We start from the raw sequence: 22,027 nt of genomic DNA on the forward strand, positions 1-22,027 counted from the left end.
CTCACCAACACATCATGCACAGAGAAACAGCATGCGTCCTGAAGAGTTTGGAATCTGAAAAGACAAACAACATGCAAAGGAGAAGGGAAAGGCATATACAGGTTTTATGAATGTCTTACACATTACACAACTTATTTTAAATTAATCATTCCAGGTATAGCTATCTGCTTAGCACCTTAACCATTATTAGGTGGTTGTCTGTTGTATACAATATGGCATCAGTTTCTGGAATTATTGCATTACACACTCCGTAGGCTGTAAAAACCATACAAAAGCCATAGCATGTGCCAAATGTGACCATCTACATGTTAAGGGACATTAGTCAAAGTGTATATATTGTACCAGAATGTAGTTTCCTGGCTGTTTCGTGGTGTTGCATATTACACCAACTCTGGCTTGGTGGTAGTCACCTTGGCTGTTAGTGTTAGGTGGTTTTCAAGTCTATACAGATGATAGTGCTTTATTATTGACTGTGAGTTCATGGAACCAGTGTTTTCCATCATTTTGTCGCTGATAAGTACAGGGAGTACACACTCAAATGGAAACATACTTTGCCTTGTTTTGGATCAGTCCTATTGTCTGCTCTACTGTATTCTGACAGTTAGTGCAAGACAGAGTTCAGGGTATTAGTGTCATTGAGGTCAAGGCTAAATTTCAGTGGTCCTTCCCCGGAAAAGTGCGTTTTCCAGACAAATGTTAGTGTGTTCTGGCCTTAGTTACTACGGAGTCATTTCTGCCCTGCGTTAATGGATTAATATAATTGTATTTCCCATTGCCATCCAAGAAATGGCACCAAGATACTCTCTTTTCATATCATTCCTTTTGTTTGATTTAATAATGGGCTTGAGTAATTAAAAAGTCAAGGAGAAGACTGTAGTCCTAGTGAAGGCCAAACCACTTGGAGTTTGTGGTGGAGGCCAGCAGGTTATTCTTTTTCTTAAAGTTCTCTTAGTCTAATCTAGAGTGAGAATTTATCTAGGAAAACTTATTTGGGTTGTTGGTAGTCTGGTGAATACAATACAGTAACCCCCTGAAATGCACGATTTCGAGTTGCGCTTAATTCGTATTAATGCGAGTCAAGCACAATGCAAAATCCCATTTTCCCCAGCTCTGGCTCAAACCCTGCCCCCCAGGCCAGTGCAGCCCTGGTTCAACACTTCCAGCCCCAGTTCAAACCCTGCCCCTGTGTCCCCGGTTCAACCCTCCCCCCCCCGCCGTCCCAGTTCAAACACCTCCCCCGCCTCAGCTCACCTGCTTGCTGTGCCCAGCTGCAGCTCAGTCTCCCTGACCGTGCCCAGCTCTAGCCCCTCCTCTCCCCCCATGCCCAGCTCTGGCTCAGCCCCCCACAGGGACGCACGGCCCTGGCTCAAATCCATCCCTTGCCCCTCTGCAGCCCTAACCCAACCCAGGCTTAACCTCCCCTGCCCTCCTTCCATGGCCCCAAACCATCACCAGCCTTAACCCTCTCCAACTGCCTCCCCACCCCAGGACTTCTCTTTCAAAATGAGCTCCAGGTGCTCCTGCTGCTTCCTTGGCTGCAGAACTTGTGTTCTGCCTGGGAAAAAAGCTGCCCCCCGACTTATGCGAAATTTGAGTTACGTGAGGGTGCATGAGAACGCAACCCTTGTGTAACTTGAGGGACTACTGTATGCCAGTATTTCATAATGAATTCAGCAGTTGTGTGCTCTTTACACTTTTTCCTCATTCTTTGGACAGCAGATCAGCCAGATTAAAAAATATTCGTTTAAGACTGTGGCATCAATATATCTAAGTGGGACAGCACGTCTGTGCAGGATACCAGGTCTTTCTGGCTTAGTTGCAGACTCCAAGAGCAGAGTGGTTCTCATTGGGTTTAATTCTGACCACAGGTGTCATGTATGTCTCTCACTGCTGCTGGGTTAGCAATGAATTTGCTGCTAATAAATGTTAGTGACTGTGTTTAAGTTAATAAGGTCTTGCCCTTGCTTAGATGTATGAAGGTGTCAACGTTAACGGAAAAGAAAAAATCAGCATTGCTTTGGCAGTTTTGCCTGTTCTCTAATTTTTCATGTTTGGGAAAGATTTTTGAGACCGTCATGACTTGAGTGCTCTGTTCACACCAGTCTGCAGCTGATTAGTTACTTTTTGTCAGTGTTCAGGCTGCCTCTTACTACAGACATGTTCTGATCAACATGATGAATGCACTAGTGCTGGGTTTCCCAAAGTTTACACAGTTGGAACCCATTTTTTTCAGTACCTTTTTTTGTGGCCCCAAAATATAAACACACATTAAAAAAAATGAAAAATGAATAAATTTTCACTGTTTATTATTTATTAACAATAATAATAGTACATAATATTATAAATCTTGATGTAAAATACTCAGTGCCTAACTTATTGTTTTTACCTTAATTACAATTTAACCAGTAGAATTTAAACAGTTAAGAGGCTCGTGCATGGTAATTTGTGTATTTTCTAAGGACTGGTATTTTTTTTTTTCCAAGGTCTGGTATTGGGCCACAGACCGCACTTTGGGAAACATTGCTCTAGTGATTCGTGTTGATAATGTTAGATGCGGACAGCTGTCTTTGATACTGTTGATAGCATGGTGTTGGTGGCCAGGCAACTGTTCCTGATTGTGGTCCGCAGAATTGTTCTTCAATCACTGAACTTTGTAACTGGAAGAGAGATTCCAAAAGGTGAGGCTAGACATTTCTCGTCATAGCTCATGCTTTTCTTTACGGAGCCTTGCAAGTTTCTCTGCCTCCTTTTGTTCATTTAAAAAAAAAGTCAGAAGGAGTTTTCATAATGGAGTATTGCCTGAGCTGCTCCTGGAGGTGATACTCATTGCAGTGCCTCCTTTACTGTTTTCTCTTCTTGAGTTTTTTATGCAGCTCTCATCACCATAGATTCTTACCGCCTTCTAAAAGTGCATTAAACTGTCACCTGTTTCTCTCTTCCTCTCTCCAGGGGACCATTGTGCAGGATCTTTTAATATTTTAATGTATGTTCACTGTACTGTGTGTTTACACTGATACAAGCAAAGTCAAATAACTTTTTCTTGTGCTAGCTGTGGAAATAGTGAGTGTTTATAGTGGGTCTTAGTTGCTGTGGTAGTTTATTCCACAGCTTTGTATGAGCCCCTGGTATAGCTATTTGTCCTGCACAGGCAAGCTGTTCCTTTGCTGTAGAACAGTTCTGCTATGCCTGAGGAGTGGATCTGTCATCTATGATCTCAATGTTATTGTTTGCTGTTTCTGTTCCCACCTCCCAATCACAGCCTCCTTACTAAGACAGAAGTCACTTGAGCCATGTGCCAGATGAAATTTTTCAGAGGATTATAATTGGGTGTAATTTGGGTAGATTTTCCTGCGGTATAAGAACCTCCAGCACTAGAATTTGGGACCATGAGGTTCTGGGTTGCTGTCGCTCCATTACAATAGAAAGGCTGGATTTCTACTGGCAGACCCTTTGAAGCTAGACAATGCAGAGAGTATCACCTGACAAACTGTGACAGCCCTCCTCAGTCCACTGATTGCTGGTATATAAACGTGTATAATCAAGGAAGCAATCATGGTGAGCAGCCTGAGGAACAGTGCATACTGCTCCTTTGCTTCTGTTCCAGGCTTTGCTTTACTGTGAACTGTAGGCTCCAACTTCTGATCCTGGTTCATCCCAAGCTCTGTGGTGTTTGAATCTGACTCCCTGGTATCTTGACTTTCGCCCTACACCAAGCTGACTACTCATCTCCTGACTGGAACTTGGTAACTGATTGATGTACACAGGCCACCTGCAGATCAGCCCTGACAAAGGGGCAGCAAAAAATGACCATACCTGTTACAAAATCCATCACAGTCAAATTCCAAGCCCCTTCAAGCATCAGGGCATTAGAGCTTTTCAGAGAATAGAATTTTTTTACAATGATGTATTTTTCTGATTTACTGTCAAATTGCTGAAGCGTTTGGACTGAAATATTCAAACAAAACAAAACAAAAAACAAAAATTCAGCCCAGGACAGATACTTGGCATGGAAATTTTGAGCACAGATAGATGAAGCTTGGAAAAGATACAAGCAACTGAAAATAGAGATATGTAATGCAACCTTACATATAGGTAGTGCTACAATCCTTCCTATAGTAAAGCTAAAGTTAGAGCTAAGACTTCTTAATGGTTGTTTGACAATGTAAGGGACACAGGTACCATGTGTTCTATTCAACTGTGGAGTAGTATATAGGGTATTTACTAGCTTTGTGTACTTGTTTTCTTGGAAGCCTTTCTTACTTTTAACTTGGTCTACAACAATACCCAACAAAAGCATGGAGCTGCAATTGTAAGCAGCAGCATTATCTGAGTATTTCTGTTATGGGGGTTCTGGGAGTATTTCCAATTTGAGGCCATTTGATAACTTTAATTAAAATTTATCTTGATTTTGTTTTTGGGAAATCCTGTAGAGAGATTTACTAGCATGGCATGTTAGTTGATAAAAGGTACGATAGAATTTCCACTATACACACTATTTTTATGTTTACCCACGAATTAAATTTGGAATGCACGGTGAGAGGGGGTTAGTGTCTGCATCTGTTCATAATACACAATTTAATTAAATTCATATTGGCTGATAAATAGTACCCATAAAATTATTTTTAAAAAGATACAGATGTTCCATTTTGGAGTGACATACTTCCCCTTTTTCTCTCCTTTTTTATGTTTGCCATTTTGCCTCTGGAAATGAGTGGAGAAGATGGGGGAGGAAACAAATGATAAATCAAAACTTTTTAGTGTTTTGTTTAAAATTCAGAAAATTTAGAAAGAAATTTAAAAAATTATAAATCTTTTCATTCAGAAAAAGGGCAATTTTAAATTGTTTCCACTCAAAAAAATCCAAAACAAACAAAAAAAAACCCTTGCATTCCAAAGTAGATAGCTATGCAGGCAAATAGCTGAATAGGTTGTAAAACCTAAAGAATGAATGTTTGATATGGGATAGCAGATAGTCATTTTCCTTTCTCTTTTATATATGTTATCAGTTTTTCCAGATATTGTTTGTAGGGACTGCAGGTTCTCTTCTCACTGTCAGTCTTGAAGGATTGACACTCAATGTTCCCTCTGATCCAAGGGTGGGCAAATAACAGCCCATGGACCAGATCCAGTCCAGCAGGGTTAATCTCTCGCAGGCCCCCACCTCTATATTTAATTGCACCTCTGCAGGCATTGGACAATCACAGCACTTATTGGCTGCAGATCACTGTTTCTGGCCAATAGGAGTAGTTGGAAGCAGTGTCTCAGTCCATACAACTTCCTGCTGTTCCCATTGGCCACAGACAGTGATCCATGGTCAGTGAGAGCTGTGATCACCCAGTACCTGTAAAGGCACAGGTAAATATAGCAGCAGCAGCCTTTCAGGGACTGATCCTGGTGTGCCAACACTTTTATGCCTACCTCTGCTCTAATCTCTTCCATCCAGGTACAGATTAATTTTTTATGTGCAGCGAGGCAGGTGCAAAGGTGCACCACTATAGAAACACAAAACCTAGCTGTGGGCGCTCTGTTAATCAGCTGGGCGGCATTTGACTCCCGCCTCAGTGGCCTCACAAGCACACAACTTAAAGGGAACACAGAGCCATGCCACTTTGCTGTCACATCCTGGATCACCAGTCTGTACAAGGGGACATTAGTTGTCTCTAATCCTTTTGATATTGTCTCCCACAACATTCTTGCCCATGAGTTAAGGAAATATGGATTGGATCCTTGGACTATAAAATGGATTGAAAGCTGGCTGGATGGTGGGGCCCAATGGGTAGTGGTGAGTGGCTCAATATCTGGATGGTGGTCGGTTTCAAGCAGAGTGCTGCAAGGCTCTATTCTGGGGCCAGTGTTGTTCAACACCTTTATTAATGACCTGCTGGATTGCACCCTCAGCAAGTTTGCCGATGACACAAAACTAGGGGGAAAAGTAGATACGTTGGAGGGTAGAGATAAGATCCAGAGTGACCTGGATGAGTTGGAGGATTGGGCCAAAAGAAATCTGATGCGGTTCAACAAGGAGAAGTGTAGAGTCCTGTACCTGGGGTGGAAGAATCCCAAGCATTGTTATAGGCTGGTGACCGACTGGCTAAGCAGCAGTACAGCAGAAGGGGACCTAGGGGTTATGGTGGATGAAAGGCTGGATGGGAGTAAACAGTGTGCCCTTGTAGCCAAGAAGGCAAACAGCATATTAGGGTTCATTAGGAGGAGCATTTTGAGCAGATCTAGGAAGGTGGTTGTTCCCCTCTATTTGGCACTGGTGAGGCCACATCTGGAATATTGTGTCCAGTTTTGGGCCCCCCAGTATAAAAAGGTTGTGGATGTGTTGGGGCAGGTTTGGCGGAGAACAACAGAAATGATTAAGGGGCTGGAGCACAAGATCTATGAGGAGAGGCTGAGGGATTTGGGCTTATTTAGTTTACAGAAGAGAAGACTGAGGGGTAATTTAATAGCAGCCTTCAATTTCCCGGAGGGGAGCTCTAAAGAAGATGGTGAGAAACTGTTCTCAGTGGCATCAGAAAGCAGAACAAGGAGTTAGTGGTCTGAAGTTAAAGAGGGAGAGATGTAGGTTGGATAGTAGGAAAAACTACTTCACCACGAAGGTGGTGAAGCACTGGAATGTGTTACCTAGAGAGATGGTGGATTTTCCACCTCTCAAGGTTTTTAAGTCCTGGCTTGACGAGGTCCTGGTTGGGATGACTTAGTGGGGGTTGATCCTGCTTGAAGCAGGGGGCTGGACTAGATGACCTTCTCAGGTCCCTTCCAGCCCTATGATTCTATGAAGCAGATGACCATACTGCTGTAAGAGTGTTGGGAGACTGTATGGCAGAGGAGGACCTGTGTGGTTACTAAAGGCCACAGCATGTTTGAAATTGAAAGAATTTTGATTTTACTTCAGTTAATTTCAGGCCAATTTTGGCTGCTGAGTTTTCCTGAGATTTAAGAGCCATAACCAGAGGTGAGAAAAGTGACCCAAAAGTTACTTGAATAAAAGTGCAGATCTTTTTTTTTGGAGTAGGAGTTGTGGGGGTGGTACTTAAGTACAAGTTACTGGTGTCCCTCTGGAAAACTACTTAAGAAAAAGTACACACGTCACGTCTAGGTTGTACAATAAACTCTTTCATATCTGGCATTCTATCATCTGGAACTCTCAAATGACTGGCATTTTAACCATAAGTAAATTTTAGTTACGTTTTCCATAAATACCATATAGTGAAAGTAAATACAAATAACTACAGTTTAAGTTTACCAGGTACAATACTACTGCTGTTGGTATATGCGCTGCATACATTTTTGTTTGTTTCTTAATATCTGATCTTGTTCTTCCTTAGTATTATGCATTGCTAGGTACACCTCTCTGTTATTCAGCATATTTGAATATCTGGCAATGTCCCGATCCCAAGTCTGCTGGATATGAAAGAGAGTGCTGTACTCAAGTGTCCAGAAATGAAAGCAGCAACATTTTTCTTTAGTAACTTTTGGGGTACTTTTTCCACCTCTGGCAGTAACCAACTTATCTGTTGATTGATACCTTATGCTATATTGTTGGCAACATTGATGATAGCAAGATTCTTATAATCAAGGCATATGCATTACCTTAACTTACCTCTAGTATGTTTAAGCATGCAATCTATGACAGTACTGAGGAATTTTGACATGGTAAGGTGTCCTTGTTGAACATGCAACCTGATTTTGGAAGAATGCAGCTCTTTCCCCATTTACAAGAATGAAGTGTGAGAAGTCATCATGCAGAAGATGGAATATTTTAGAGAGCATATTAGGGTTTTTTGTGAATTTCAAGATCAGCCAAAAGGGATACCCTGCCAGCAGAGTGAAATGCCTCAGTAGCCATAAATGCAGAGTGAATAGGGCATTTGGTATCTTGTTCCTTTTAAAAGAGCTGTGAAGATTTTCTCCTTACATTGTTGAACAGCTGGGAATGACATCTGCTTTTTTTGTGGTCTTGTTTTATTGCTTAACATACCCTCTGGTGTACAGAAGAGTAATGCAGCAAAACTTACATAATTCTTGATTGCTGCCTTTATTTTTCCAAAACGGTAGAATATCACCTTTTTGCCAGCCGTATGGGACCAACCCAACTCTCCAGGTAATATTGATCAGAGTTGAAGGAAGGATTGAGGAGTGTTGGGGGACAGAGGAAGTGATATGAGGACGTACTGAAGTCACACACGAAAAAGTGCAGCATCTGTGTCTACACTTTGGAGAACCTTGCCCAAGATCATCCCCAGTGGAGAGTGGTGATCCAGGAGGGGGTTGCACAATTTGAGAGGTCCCACTGCAGTTCAGATGAGAGAGGTGGAGAAGAAGAAAAGAGTGGGAAAAACTGCCCTTGGCCCCCCAACAGCTACCAACACCGGCCCCTTCTGGGAGAAAACCTACAGCTCCAGAATCGGGCTGATCAGCTATCCACAAATTGATAATTTTTTTCTGATTTGTCAACCTTGATTACTATTTCTGGTTCTCTATGCCTTAAATATTGGGTTTGTTCTGGTATGGCTATGGTCTGAGGAAGTGGGTCTATCCCATGAAAGCTCACCTAATAAATTATTTTGTTAGTCTTTAAAGTGCTACTTTACTGCTTTTTTGTTTTGATAGTATATAGACTAGCACGGCTTTCTCTCTGTTACAAATAGGAGGGTGACATGAAGACATCCTACTCGTTATCGAGTGATCACCAAGATTGAACAGTATCTACAACCATAAAAAAAAAAGCTGGTGCAGAACATTTTAATGGTTCTGCAGTATTTCCACAGAATCCTTCAGATTTCTTCCATCTTATTTCTTTTAAGCTTCTTTACACTATTTTGTTTAAACTGAATTTGTTAGGGGCCTTTTGTGTGGAGTGGGTCAGTTTAGTGGTGGCTATCAGATTATACTATCAGGTCACATTCCTTTTCTAACTACTGTCCAACTTTGATGGTATTGGTCTTGTTCTTAAGAGGAAAAATAATTACATTTTGTTTTCAGGATTTTTTTACTTAAGTACTTTTTACATTTGAAGGGTGTGTGTGTTTGGGGTTGGGAGTGGAGGTTGGGGTGGACTTGAGAGCCCAAGATGTTGCCTGAGCTATACTGTCTACACTGCTATTTTTAACAAATCCATTCACCCAGGTGGAAGGCTTGTTCCTAGCTGTAGTATAGGTATATCCTTATAGCTCCTTAATGCACCAGCAATCTTTGGAAAAATTGATGTGAGGCACACTGAAACTAACTGTGCTGAAGTTCGTTAGTAGGGTTTGGCTAAGTAGCAGTTTTTGAAACAAAGCAACATGACTCAGTGGCTAAGCATTGTATCGGAAGAGAAAGTAACTTTAGGATAGAGCAACTTTTCTCTGGTAGCTTCTTCAGTTTCCCTCTCTCTGATCTTGCTTTTTAATGTGCATATTTGTACAATCTGTTCTTTGGAGCCCTGTATTCAAATGCCTTGCTTGAGGTGACAGGTTTGGGGAAGCTCTAACAAGCACAATGAACTCCTGATGTCTACATTTTTTTTTGCTCTAGAATATTAAGTTAGAGCTTGCATGTTACTTTTTTGTATAGAACCTTTTCCTTTATAGAGAGAGGGATTATTTTTACCATATTTTCAAAGATGGTGCTACATATCTTACTTCCAAAATTTTGAATGCCAGGTAAAATACTGCTGTGTGAATTACAATGTTTTGTGTCAGAGGATTTACTAATTTATGCTAATTGTAGTGTGTATTATTATGTCTTCTGTCAAGTATCTTATTTTGGGGGTATCTTCTTTTACAGATGTAGCTTAGTCTAGCTTACTGCTTGGCCCACTACAGGTGTAGGTGAACTATTTTAAAAACTTCAGCTTAATTTTTCTGGTCAGTCCACTATTATTCCAAGAGCATTTTTTCTTGGTTTTAATTAAAATAATATGAATTTGCTTAACTTAAGCAGCCTTTGCCTTCCCCTTGCTTCCTCCTACGCCTCAAAAAAGCATCTTGTGGTCAACTGTACTTAATTTGCTGAGGCAGTTGCAGCTGGGTCACTTCTCATTTGGACTAGTAGCCTATTTTTGTATGGCTTTTAATTTTCATATTATTTGGTACCAGAGTTAGATTAGATTGTACTTCATCAGTTGTAGTGTTATAGTGTAGATCGACTCCTCATTAATTTTCTATGAAAGGCCAGATAACTGAAAAACTGCTTTTATAATGCACCTATTGAGGTGACTCAAGATCAGAACTTGAAAAATGTACCTGAGCACTACTTGACAGGGCGAAAAGCAGCTATATATTCATATCCATCATAATTTAAATGAATAACACAGCTGACAATATATTACAAATAAATGTGACATACTATCAGTGAGTGTTCTCTGCTAGACAGCTGCTGCATATTATCAATTGTCCTTTAGCATTCTGCTGCTCCATATCACTAGTCTGCTTCAAATCACTGGTGATAGCAGCAGCAGCAGCAAACATTTGCTCTCTTTCTGAGTCCCCTTTTCATTATTCTCTGTACCTTTCTGGTAGGAAATAGGTTTAAATCTGGGAATTACTCAGTTTGGGTCTGATTTCAGAGCAGTGTGTCAGTACTCTTCATCTGGAACAAGCTGTAGTGCTGCTTTCAGCTGAGCCTTGAACAAACTGCAGCTGCAGTTTTTCACACATGAATGATTGCTTCTTAGCATCTTGCACTTCCCCATCTCTGCACCACACCAGCTGGTTCCTATGAAGTCTTCAGTACAGTGAGCTAATACTACAGCAGTCCTCAACATGTACAGAATCATAAAAATGTACAGTAGGAAGAGACCTCAAGATAACATCGAGTGATTCTAGTCCATCATCATGCACTGAGCAAGACTTGAGTATACCTGAACCAATCCTAGCATGTATATTTAACCTGTTCTTAAGAAACCGACAAGGATGGGGAGTCCACCACCTCCCTCAATAACCTGTTTTTAATTATGCTTACAGTTACAGGTTTTCCTGATAGCTAACCTAAATCTTCCTTGCTGCAAACCAAGCCGATTACTTCTGGCCTATTCTGGGTGGACTTGGAAAACCATTCATTAGTGTTGTATTTGTACCAGCATTTTACATATTTGAAGACTTATATTCCTTGTTGTCGTTTTCTTCTCTGGACCAGTGTTTCTTAAACTATGTTCTGCGGAACACTGGTGTTCCTTGAAAAACTTGCAGGTGTGCTGTGAGCATTTGGAAAAATAACTCAAAGTTTTAGAATAAATAACTATTTTGCAATGATAGCAGTAATGGAAACTACTGACATAATTTGTTTCTACATCTTCCGAAAGTGGTAGTAGTCTGGCGACACAACAAGGTTAGCTGACATTGTGTTAGCCTCCCATTTCCCCAGTCGTCTTCTCCTATCTATATGGCGGCATAGCAACTAGCGATGATGTGCGGTGTGTGCACTATGCCAGTGTGGCCGCTACGATGTCAGCCAGCTGCTTGATGTTAGCCAATGCATGTGTGTTGTGTGTGATGATTTATTGAATTTATTATTTCCATCAAGATGAGTAAACAGAGTAAGTTACCTGTCTTTTTAAAAAAGCTAGAAGTGAGTGAAAATGCTACTGATGAGGAACTAGTACCATCAATGAGCGAAGTACATTTTCATAGGTGTTCCACATAAAATATTATTGTTTGGAGTTCTGTGGTCTCAAAAAGTTTAAGAAACACTGCTCTCTAGACTAAACATGCTTAATGCTGTCAATCTTACCTCATAGGTCATGGTTTCTAAAACTCTTATAGTTTTTGTTGCTCTCTTTTGGTTTCTCTCCTGTGACAGTGACAGTAAGGGGAACAGCAAGCAGTGTCCTGGTATGACTCTCTGGGTAGGGTGGGGTCTTCAGTCCCCCCTTTTCTTCCTAGATGGTGCCCAGGAGGGTTGGGAGGAGGCTTGAGGTTGGGGCAGTCCCAACCGGTGTGGAAGTGCATCTCCAGCCAGTGCCTTTCACCTGTCTGGCTGCCTTATGCTTAGCATGGCAACCTGTGGGAGAGCCTCAGGAGCTGGACTGGGAGTGCACGCCACCTCCTCCTGCAGCTGGACACATCAGCTCACATTCATTTCTGTATTGCTCACTGGCATATTAACTGTAAATGTGTTAAGAGTCTCTCTTCCCCAGTTTCATCAAAGACCTTGTTCTTCAGCTGCTTCACAGATTAGGTTGTAGATTTGGGCAGTAGCAGTATTACTACTTTTGTCTCGAATGTGGTTCTCCATTTTCATATTTCACGTTTTTAAAAATTGTTGGTTCTTTTTATTTACTCTCTTACAAGTATCTTTAACCTTTTGTGTGCAGAAACTTGGATTCCAGTGTCTCCCAAAACATGAATGAGGTCACGTCATTAAACCTTTTAATGATATCAGTGTCCTACATGTTTAGGGTCATGAATACATCAGTAGTCAACCCATTCTGACTTCCAGCAATGGAAAGTTTATTGGAAAATTTATCTTAAATAAATACAATAAATAAAAGCTTAGTTATCTTAGCATTACTAGGGCATTATCTCCACCTTTGATATTCACAGGAATGGCACACATCTGACTTAACTTAATTTGCTTCTTCTGCTGGTTCTGTTAGTGACAGGTAATCCCCATTTTTCCTCCTCCTTTCCTCCCCACTTTCTCCCTGCTGTATATCCTGGATTCTAATTGTCTACTCCAAATATGAGGAAGTGGGTCTTACTCACAAAAGCTCAATACCTAATATATAAATGTGTTAGTCTTTATGGTGCTACAGGACTGCTTATTATTTGTGACGCTACAGACTAACAGAGCTTTACCTCTGATTCTGTTGGGCCAAGGTTTACTTGATCATAAATACCCAAAATACTTCACTCTCTTCAATTGGCTGTTGAGCACTTCAGCTTGAAAAGGGAAGGGTTATCAGGTAATGCTGCAAAGCTCAAAATCAGGCACTTCTGACATATTCAAGGAGTTCAAGATTCTTGCTCTTGAGTGGTAGGGCAGGTACAGGTCCTATCCTGTCTTTACTTCCTGTGCAGATTGATGCTGGAGAACAGTAATATTGACTAATTTTTTATTTTGTTTTAATTTGCTTCTATATTCACGATAATCAGGACCACTAATAGTACTATCTGGAATTTAGTATAGTGCAGATGAATAACGTGTAATCTTCACTACTCAGTACTGGACCAGATTTTTAACTTTAAATGCCCCTGAGCCTCACTTGAGGAGAGTTTGCCTTTCATAGCAGATTGTGTTGTAGGTTTTTGAAATGAGCAAATCTTCACTAAAAATTATGCAAAAAAAAAAAAAATCAAGGAGTCCTGTGGTACTTAAAGGCTAACAAATTTATTTGGGCATAAGCTCTCATGTATAAAAACCACTTTTTCAGATGTGTGGAGTGCATGAATATGAGTAAGTGGGTTTTTACCCAGGAAGGCTTATGTCCAAATAAATTTGTTGGTCTGTGAAGTGTCATGAGACTCGTTGGATGTGGGTTTTTTGTTTGTTTGTTTGTTTCGCTACAGACTACCCCCTGCGGCTAGAAATTAGGAGAAGGGCAGAATTCTCAGTAACTGCAAATATTTTTGAGACTTTATTTCAAACTGAAAACTGAAGTTTGTTACGTACTGATCTGTTTGATACAAAATTGTGGTAGATGGAATATACACTTTGAAAGTAGCAAGATGTTAAATTGGCTGTAGGGTAGCACAGCGCAGTTCTTAGGAGATGATGGAGAGTCCTGCTGCGCTGCTTGACAAGATGGTTTTGCTTCTTTGGCTATTTAATTGGACAGAACATTAGTGACAAAACTGACCCAGAGCCTAATTAGTTGAAAAGCCTAACTGAGGTGGATTAGAGCCTCCTGATCATCAAGCTGAACTACTGCCTGTTTCCTACTATGTTTTGCACTATTAGTAGAGGCAGTATCTAAGCCCACATATACCCTGACTCATGCTCTAGTGTCTGAGTGGGTGTGGAGGTGATCACCCCTCCATAAGTACGTTTAACTAGTCCTCTTCCTTCCTTCACATGCGGCATCATTAGCAGCAAGAAGAGTCAAAAATTCTTCTTCCTTTCCCTTGTGAAGATAAAGCTGTTCTGGCAAACTGGGGCAGTGGTTATAGGAGAGACAGCATATATAAAGCAGGGGGAGTGGAAAAGAGAGGACACAGTGAAATGAGGCAACTTTGGGAAAGGGGTCAGGGACAAAAAAGGAGGGAGGGAAGAGAGGTAGAAAAGAAAAAATAGAAGCAATTTGCTTCCTTTAAGGGTAGGAAATATATTTGTTTGTTTTGGCTATCAGTTCATATAGCTTTTACCTGGCTGTATTGGTAGTCAAAAGATGATTGACCTATTTGAGTGTGTGGGTGTGCGTGAGAGAGAGAGAGAGAGATTTTCTTTACCTTATTCCAATAAAAGATGGTGTATTGAAAGGCCTGGATAGTACTTACAAGTAAGTGGGTTGTTGATGATATTTTGTGTAACTTTTTTCCCAAGAGGTTTTAATTAAATTTTAATAGCTTTCCCATTTGTAGATATTCACCTTTTACACTTTTCTTTGTAGGCTATTGCACTTAAGCATGAATATTGAAGACAAACTTGGAGGATTATTTCTTAAATGTGGTGGCATAGAGCAAATGCAGTCATCCAGGGGCATGGTAGGGATGGGTGCTGTATCTGACCAATCTTCAGTGTCTGGGGAACGGCAAGAGGCAGTGCTTCAAGACCGGACTATGGCACATCAGGAAATTCTTACAACAGATGAAGTGTTACAAGAAAGTGAGCTTCGACAGCAAGAGATGATTTCACATGATGAACTCATGGTCCATGAGGAGACAGTGAAAAATGATGAAGAGATTGAGGCTCAAGATAGACTTCCTCAAGGGTTACAGTATGCAGTCAATGTTCCTGTAAGCATTTGCTTCATGAAATATTCCACATGCATTTAGGAAGGATGGTTTGGTAATGTTGTTAGGAGTACATTCAGAGTTGTTTGCATTTTGATTATAGAAATATTTATTAATAATAGATGCTATTTATGAAAATGTTTCATAAACTGTGGCTGAAATTCATCTCAGTTAAGGGCCTGTGCAAGATCTTATACATCATTTAAACCAAGCTTCATGTGCTTAACTGTGATTTAAAAGGTGTATTGCAACCTTTTGTAGGTCATTTGCTTTAAGTTGCACCTAGCTGTGCTTCATTTTTATAATAGTCTGTATGTAAAAATGTTGTTGACTGTTGACAACGTTGTTACAGTGGCTGTTTCTACACATGCCACTTTTTCCGAAAGTGGCATGCAAATAAACAGCCTGAAAAATGCTAATGAGGTGTGGGTGTAAATTTCTGATGCCTCATTAGCATATGGTCACGTGATTTGGAGTCCGGAATAAGCTCATCCGGACTCCAAAACAGCATTTAGAGGTGCAGCCCTGGGGGGTCTCCCAGAAGGAAATCCTCCTTCCAGAAGCCCCTTCTTCCTGAAAATTTGGAAGAAGGGGCTTCCGGAAGGAGGATTTTCTTCCGGGAAATCCCCTGGGGCCACGACTCTACACGCTGTTTTGGACTCTGGAAGAGCTTCTTCTGAACTCCAAATCATGTGACCATATGCTAATGAGGTGCCAGACATTTACATCTGTGCCTCACCAGCATTTTTCAGGCCATTTATTAGCATGCCACTTTCGGTAAAGTGGCATGTGTAGAAATGGCCTATGTGAATTGACTGGTTAACATTAAATACCAAAAATTTGCAGAATAATACATTTTAAAGAACAAATGTAAACCAGGATAAGTAACATTATTAAAAAGACCACCCTGCATTTTTCTATGAAAAGCACTTTTGGACATGTGTAGAAGTGTTTTCTCATTTGGCACCCAAAGCATTTCTGTACATGTTTTTAAAGCACATCTCATATAGAAGTTCAGCATTTGACAGCTATTGCTTGCATTCAAGCTGCGGGTTGAATATATTTCAACCTGCCATTTCCACCTTGCTGAATAGACCTTGTCAGCTCTGGCCCTCCCACTTACTGGGACCCCAGTCTTTAAATACCCCTCTGAACCTCCCTCCCCCACTCATGCATCTGATGAAGTGGGTCTTTGCCCACGAAAGCTTATGCTCCAAAATATCTGTTAGTCAAAAAGGTGCCACAAGACTTCTTGTTGTTCTCGATGCTACAGACTAACATGGCTACCTCTCTGATAGGTTGAATATATGACACTTAGTACAGGTTGAACCTCTCTAATCCAGCACCCTCAGGACCTGACTGGTGCTGGAGGAGAGAATTTGTCAGACCCACAGGAGGTCAGTATTGTCTAGCATTATTACCAACAATTTCACTGATTATTGGGCTCTTAGAAGGCATTTAGGGGTAAATTACAGCTAAATAACAGAACACTGAGAGACAGGGCTGGTGGCTGGAAACAAACTTTATGGACCCACAGGAAACTTGCCATACCCATAATAAGAAGATATCCGGCTAACAAAAACCATACCAGATTATGGATGATGTTGGATTAGATTTCCGAATTAGGGAGATTCAACCTATAGATGCCCTTGTGCACCTTTCTTAACATTTAATAGAAAGTGTCCTCCATTCACTACAGGGAAAATACAAATGGCTTCCACTTGAAAATAGGGATTGCTTTGTAATAATGCATTATTACTATAAAGTTGCATATTTTAATGGTTTGGGCATTTACTGACGCATCTGATTAAAAAACAAGTAATATGGGTGTAAATAGAAAGAATAGTCTTTCTTAACTAGAGTTTTCTCAAAACACTGAACATTGGGAGGGCTTCCTTTTAACTGGAGATCAGCAATTATTTGACAGTTCAGGAAACATATCAGAAACATTTAAGAATATGACCTTCAATAAAATTGACATTAGCTCAAGGAATATTACTGGGAAAAAGTTCATTAGCTGTATTTTTAAAGTTTTTAGCTCACAGTCATAGTAAGTTTATCTCTTTCTGTTAAATGCTAGCATTGACAATGTGGCTGTGTCTACACTGGCACAAAACTTTGAAATGGTCGTTACTAATGAGGCACTGAAATGCATATTCAGCGCCTCATTAGCGTGTCGCTGGCCACGGCTCTTTTAAATTGCTGCTTTTCGCTCCCATGCCTTGTCAAGACGGGGGTTCTTTCCGAAAGGATCCCACCAACTTTGAAATCCCCATATTCCCGTCAGCTGACATATTTATTCCCATCAGCTGACATTTTTATTCCTATCAGCTATACATATTTACTTCTTTATTCCTCCAACAAAATTTAGGTTTTTCTTTCTGACCTTCAAATATGTTCTGGTGATTCCTAGTATTAATCAGAATTTCTCATGTGTGCATGTAACTTCTCTGTTTGTTTAATGCCTGTTGTTTCTTCTGCCTCTCGTAGGGTCTGTGCTATCAGCTGGTAGGGATAAGGAGATTTCGAAGTTGACGGGGTCTCTGGACAAGCCGCATGGGAGCGAAATGTGGCAATTTTGAAGAGCTGCGGCTGGCGGCACGCTAATAAGGCGCTGAATATGCATTTCCTCACCTCATTAGTAGTCTTCAAAATGGTCATTTGCATGGCTATTTTGAAGTTTTGTGCCAGTGTAGACACGGCCTATGACAGGCAGAAGAAACAATAGGTGTTAAACAAATAGAGCAGTTATATGCACATATGAGAAATTTTGGTATATGCTAGGAATCACCAGGACACATTTAAAGGTCAGAAAGAAGAACCTAAATTTTTGTTGGAGGAATAAAGAGGTATAGCAGACTGTAAATATGTATAGAATTATGTCCTTTCTGCATTTAAGATATTGATTACTTCCTTTTTGTTAATTTTCTGAAAGAATGAAGCAATGGGACAATCCCATCAACAAAAATCTTAGCTGTTGTTTTACCAGTTTGTCATTTGAAAATGAAAAATTGCTCTTTTGTAATGAGGACCTCACTTGAAATTGGCACTTGTTATCTTAACAGATCAGTGTAAAGCAAGAAATTACCTTTACTGATGCAGCTGAACAACAGAAGAGAGACAAAAAACAAATACGAGAGCCCATAGATTTGCAGAAAAAGAAAAAAAGAAAACAGCGTTCACCAGCTAAGGTAAGACACTGATTTTGGAAAAACTAGGTTTGAAAACAACTTGTAGGTTTGCTATGACTTTGACTGATTTTATTAGAATTTGAAGTAGTTATGTCTGAAGTTGCTTGTTTGCCCCATAAAAATGAAGCTTTGGCGCTTTCCAGACTTCACAGAAAACTGTAATATAAGGCATTCATGGTGTGTTTCCTTGAACTCCTTTTAGCAACACAAACCTTTGACAAACTTTAACATCTATCTATCCAGGCAGTTCCCTTTCCAAATACTTTATTAAGTTATCAGTCAGTAGTTTTGTAGACAGGTTATAAATCATTACACTATGTTTATCTAATAATAGTTGTACCTTTCTTTAAGACTGCGCATTATTTTGTGCCTTATGCATTGACAATAGTTTAAAAACAAATCTAAAATAACAGTTTTGAAAATTTCATCCATAAATTTAATAAAATAATCTGGTGGTAGAGAGCATTTCTAAAATATATGTGTCATTGTATATAGTCTGCTCCTGGGGGAATTCTGCACTGCTACAGACATGCAGAAATATCTCTCCCCTCCCAGAATTTCTCTTTGCTTTCTTCAGAAACATGGTTTCTGTGGGGAGCTAGAGAAGCTGCACCAGTGTTCACTTACCCCTTCCCTTTATGGTTTGCTCAGGCAGCCAGGGGAGAGAGAAGTCACCGGGGGGGGTTGGGGGGGGTGTCTGGGGTGTCCTGGTCGCCGAGGGATATCACTCTGGGCTGTTGAGGGAGAGAGGAGGAGGACAATGGTTATAGAGTTCCCCCTTCCCCTGCACAGAGCAGCTGGGCATGGAAACCTCTCTAGGATTCGGGAAGCTCTGCACTGTGGGGTGGGGAGGAGGTGTGTGTGCACAGAGGGTGAGGCTCAGCAGTGGATTGGGGTGTCAGGGAGGGGTCCAGATTCATGGAGGTTGGGTGGATGGGAAGCAACTTGCCATGCAGTGACTCCTCCTCCCACCATCTTGTCCCATGCCTCCTCAGACATCAGGGAGAGGTCACTGTACAGGGAGATGTGTCCAATCCCCATGCCTCTGGACCTCCCCACACACATAACCAAAGTTCCCCTGCTGAGCCTCACCCCACTCTTCCCCTGTGCATCAGGAGTCCCTTACATCCAGATCCCTCTCCCCCAATTCCACAAACCCTGTTGAGCCTTAACCCCTGCATCAGGAGCCCCTCACACCTGGTCCCCTACCGATCCCTAAGCAGTTGCACCTGGCACCCACCACACCAAACCCACCTCCTCCAGCACCCCCACTGATCCCTAATGACCTTAGCTGGACTTCTCCAGAGTCCCATTCCCACTGCTCTCAGAATCCTATGATAAGCTTTTTGCATACAGATCTCTCCCTCATTGGGATCCCCCACCAAGCTGCTTGCACCCAGATTGTGTCACACAGAACCCTGTTACTCTAGCAGATATTCTGCACAAAAAATTAAAAACTCTGCCAAAACATTTGAAAAATTTTGAAAATTCTGCATAATTTGATTTGGCAAAATAACAGAAGACAGTAACAATGTAATGACACAATTTTCAATTAAGTTGGTAATTTATTTAAAAATACTTGTCAGCAGATCATTGAAAATAGTGTGACTATATTTTGTTATAACAAATAAAATTATGCAGATTTGCAGATTTTTTAATTTTAGGTACAGAAGTTTTAATATTTTGCTCAGAATTATTTGTTAGAAGTTCTCGTGATGACTGTTGTTTTATGTTATTTTGAGAACTTACTTTCCAAATCTACTCTCAAGAGGAATGTAACAATTTTACTCATTTGCCTGTGTCCCTGGGAAGTTTGCCCTGTCATTTCAGAGGGGCAAAGGGGTCAGGCTACTTTGCCAGACGGCATGTCTTTTTAAGGTTTGGAATGCCTACATGTGCACGCACATGCCCACTCGTGTACCAGGAGGTAGTGTTAGAGAGGAAGTGGTACCAGGAGTATGGAGTGTTTGCAAGAAAATTCCATCAGTGTTTCTTTAAGGGCCAAGAGTCTTGGAAAGAGGGTGGTTGTGTCTCGCCTCTCACCATCTGGTTGGGGGTGAGCTGGGAGATGCAGACGAGCAAAAATGCTTTCCCTTCTGTCACAGCAGGGCAGATATTGGCAAGAGAAGGCTGGCCTGCCTAGACTTTTGAACATGGAGATTAATTGAAGAAAAGAGAGTCCAGCAGAGGGAGAATCTGACTCTGGTCGTACAGTTGCCTAACTTCTAGCCTAGTTCTGTGGGGGGAAACCGGGGACTCTTGCATAAGGGGGCGGGGAGAGACGGAGAGGGGCTGAAAGGTAACCTAGAAGGGACTGTGGAGTGGGGCCCAGAGTGCAGGCTTCAGAGATTCCCCAAACATCAGATATACCTTTAGATAATTTTTGGACTCTTCTTTGGATTAATTACCCAAAGAGGGGTTGCATTTAGAGTGATCCAGCCAGAGGTATGGGACAGAAAACTCTGGGGAGGAGAAACTGAGGTAAGGAATGCCCACAATGTGACAGAGGGTACTTCAGGACAATATTGCTATGTGATAGTCTGAGAGCTTAGATTTTCCTATATCAAAGAGGCACATTTTTGTTAAGATAAAACCAGGATCAATCATGCAAGTGAGGTTTGCAGCACTGTTCTGTCCCCTCGAAGCTCAGTGTTTATTTTATTTTGATTTTCACAAAAATTAAAGGACACATGCGCTATAGCAGTTAAGTAAAATCACAGTCCCATAAAGAGGACCACGTAACTGTATAAAAATAAGTATATTTAGGAAACAGCCTCACCAGAAAATAAACTAAAACAGCAAATTTCTCTGGCCCAGGTACTCATCCACACCCCACCAAAAAAAATATGAAATATAACAAGAATTTTGTGCCCCCCCACTTTCTTATATAAATGGCTTTCATGGCATGCCTGAAGGGCTGACAGATTATAAATTTTTCAGACATAATTTGGAGCAAGTTCTGGGTTTTTGAGTCCCTGAGGGCAGCATGCTCCTCTCTTTTATAATAAGGGTGATCCAGCTTGAATGCCTCACACTTTTTCTGTAGAGATCCCATCTTTGGGAGTTTTGTTTGGTGGGAGTGGCAGGTGTCTCTCTTACAGAAAACTTCATGGACATTCATGTATGCTTCCTTCCTCTTTCTCTCCCCCTATCTTCGTGCTCCACTCTTTTGTGATGAAGTGGAATGAAAAAGGTTGAGGACAATCCTTGAGAAGATTTTTGTATCTGTCTTTTAGGTCGCATGTATGCTATCAAATTCTTTTGAAATATTTTTTGAAAGAACGGGCTCTTTCGCAATATCCAGTGAAGTGTCTACACACAAAAAGTGTTCTTTCAAAATTAAATCAAAAGAATGCAGCACTCCCTTCAAAAGCACTTTTCCACTCGTTTCAGGAGGAGCACCTTCTTCCAAAAAAAGTGTGTGTAGATGCACAGCAGGCCCTTATCTTTGAAAGAGCATTCCTCTTGGCACCTGAATTTTCAATCTCTGGCCCATTCTTTCAAAAGAGTGGGGGCTGTGTGGATGCTGTCTTTCAAAACGGCAGATCACTCTTTTGTTCTGCTTTTTTGTGTGTGGATGCACTCTTTCAAAAGAAGTTATTTTGGAAGAGATCTTCTGGAGCAACTTTTGAAAGATTGCTGTAGTGTAGTCATAGCCTTATTGGGTTATAAGAATTGGGAAGTCGGGAAGAACAAAAGGATTGGCATGGCATAAGCCAAGAGTATTGATTTTGATTTGTTCTCAGCCCAACAGCTGGGTTTTTACGTGTGGAGGTCACTCAGTACGTTGAAATATTTTCTGAACTATTTTTCTTTTGTTAATTGTCTGCTTGAAAAATCTGTTTTTGTTCATTTTTGGTCCCCCTCCCATATTTAGGATTACATTTTGCTGAAACCACATTGGCAGAACTGATTTTGTTCATTTAATGGGAGCTACAATCCAGTAAATTAAAA

The 22,027-nt window shown here is 40.9% G+C and overlaps 1 protein-coding gene across 2 annotated transcripts in view; it reads left to right on the forward strand.

Annotated features, from left to right (window-relative positions):
- The window catches only part of ZNF148 (zinc finger protein 148), a 56,667-nt gene that overhangs the window by 10,615 nt on the left and 24,025 nt on the right, over positions 1-22,027 (forward strand). For both annotated transcript variants that reach the window (XM_075000916.1, XM_075000915.1), the window contains exons 2-3: positions 14,540-14,885; positions 17,948-18,073. In XM_075000916.1, coding sequence (XP_074857017.1) covers positions 14,556-14,885; positions 17,948-18,073 — 456 coding nt within the window. In that variant the 5' untranslated portion in view covers positions 14,540-14,555. The remainder of the gene's footprint in view (positions 1-14,539; positions 14,886-17,947; positions 18,074-22,027) is intronic.

This window comes from Carettochelys insculpta, chromosome 8, assembly GCF_033958435.1.
Source record: "Carettochelys insculpta isolate YL-2023 chromosome 8, ASM3395843v1, whole genome shotgun sequence".
NCBI classification, from domain to species: Eukaryota; Metazoa; Chordata; order Testudines; family Carettochelyidae; genus Carettochelys; species Carettochelys insculpta.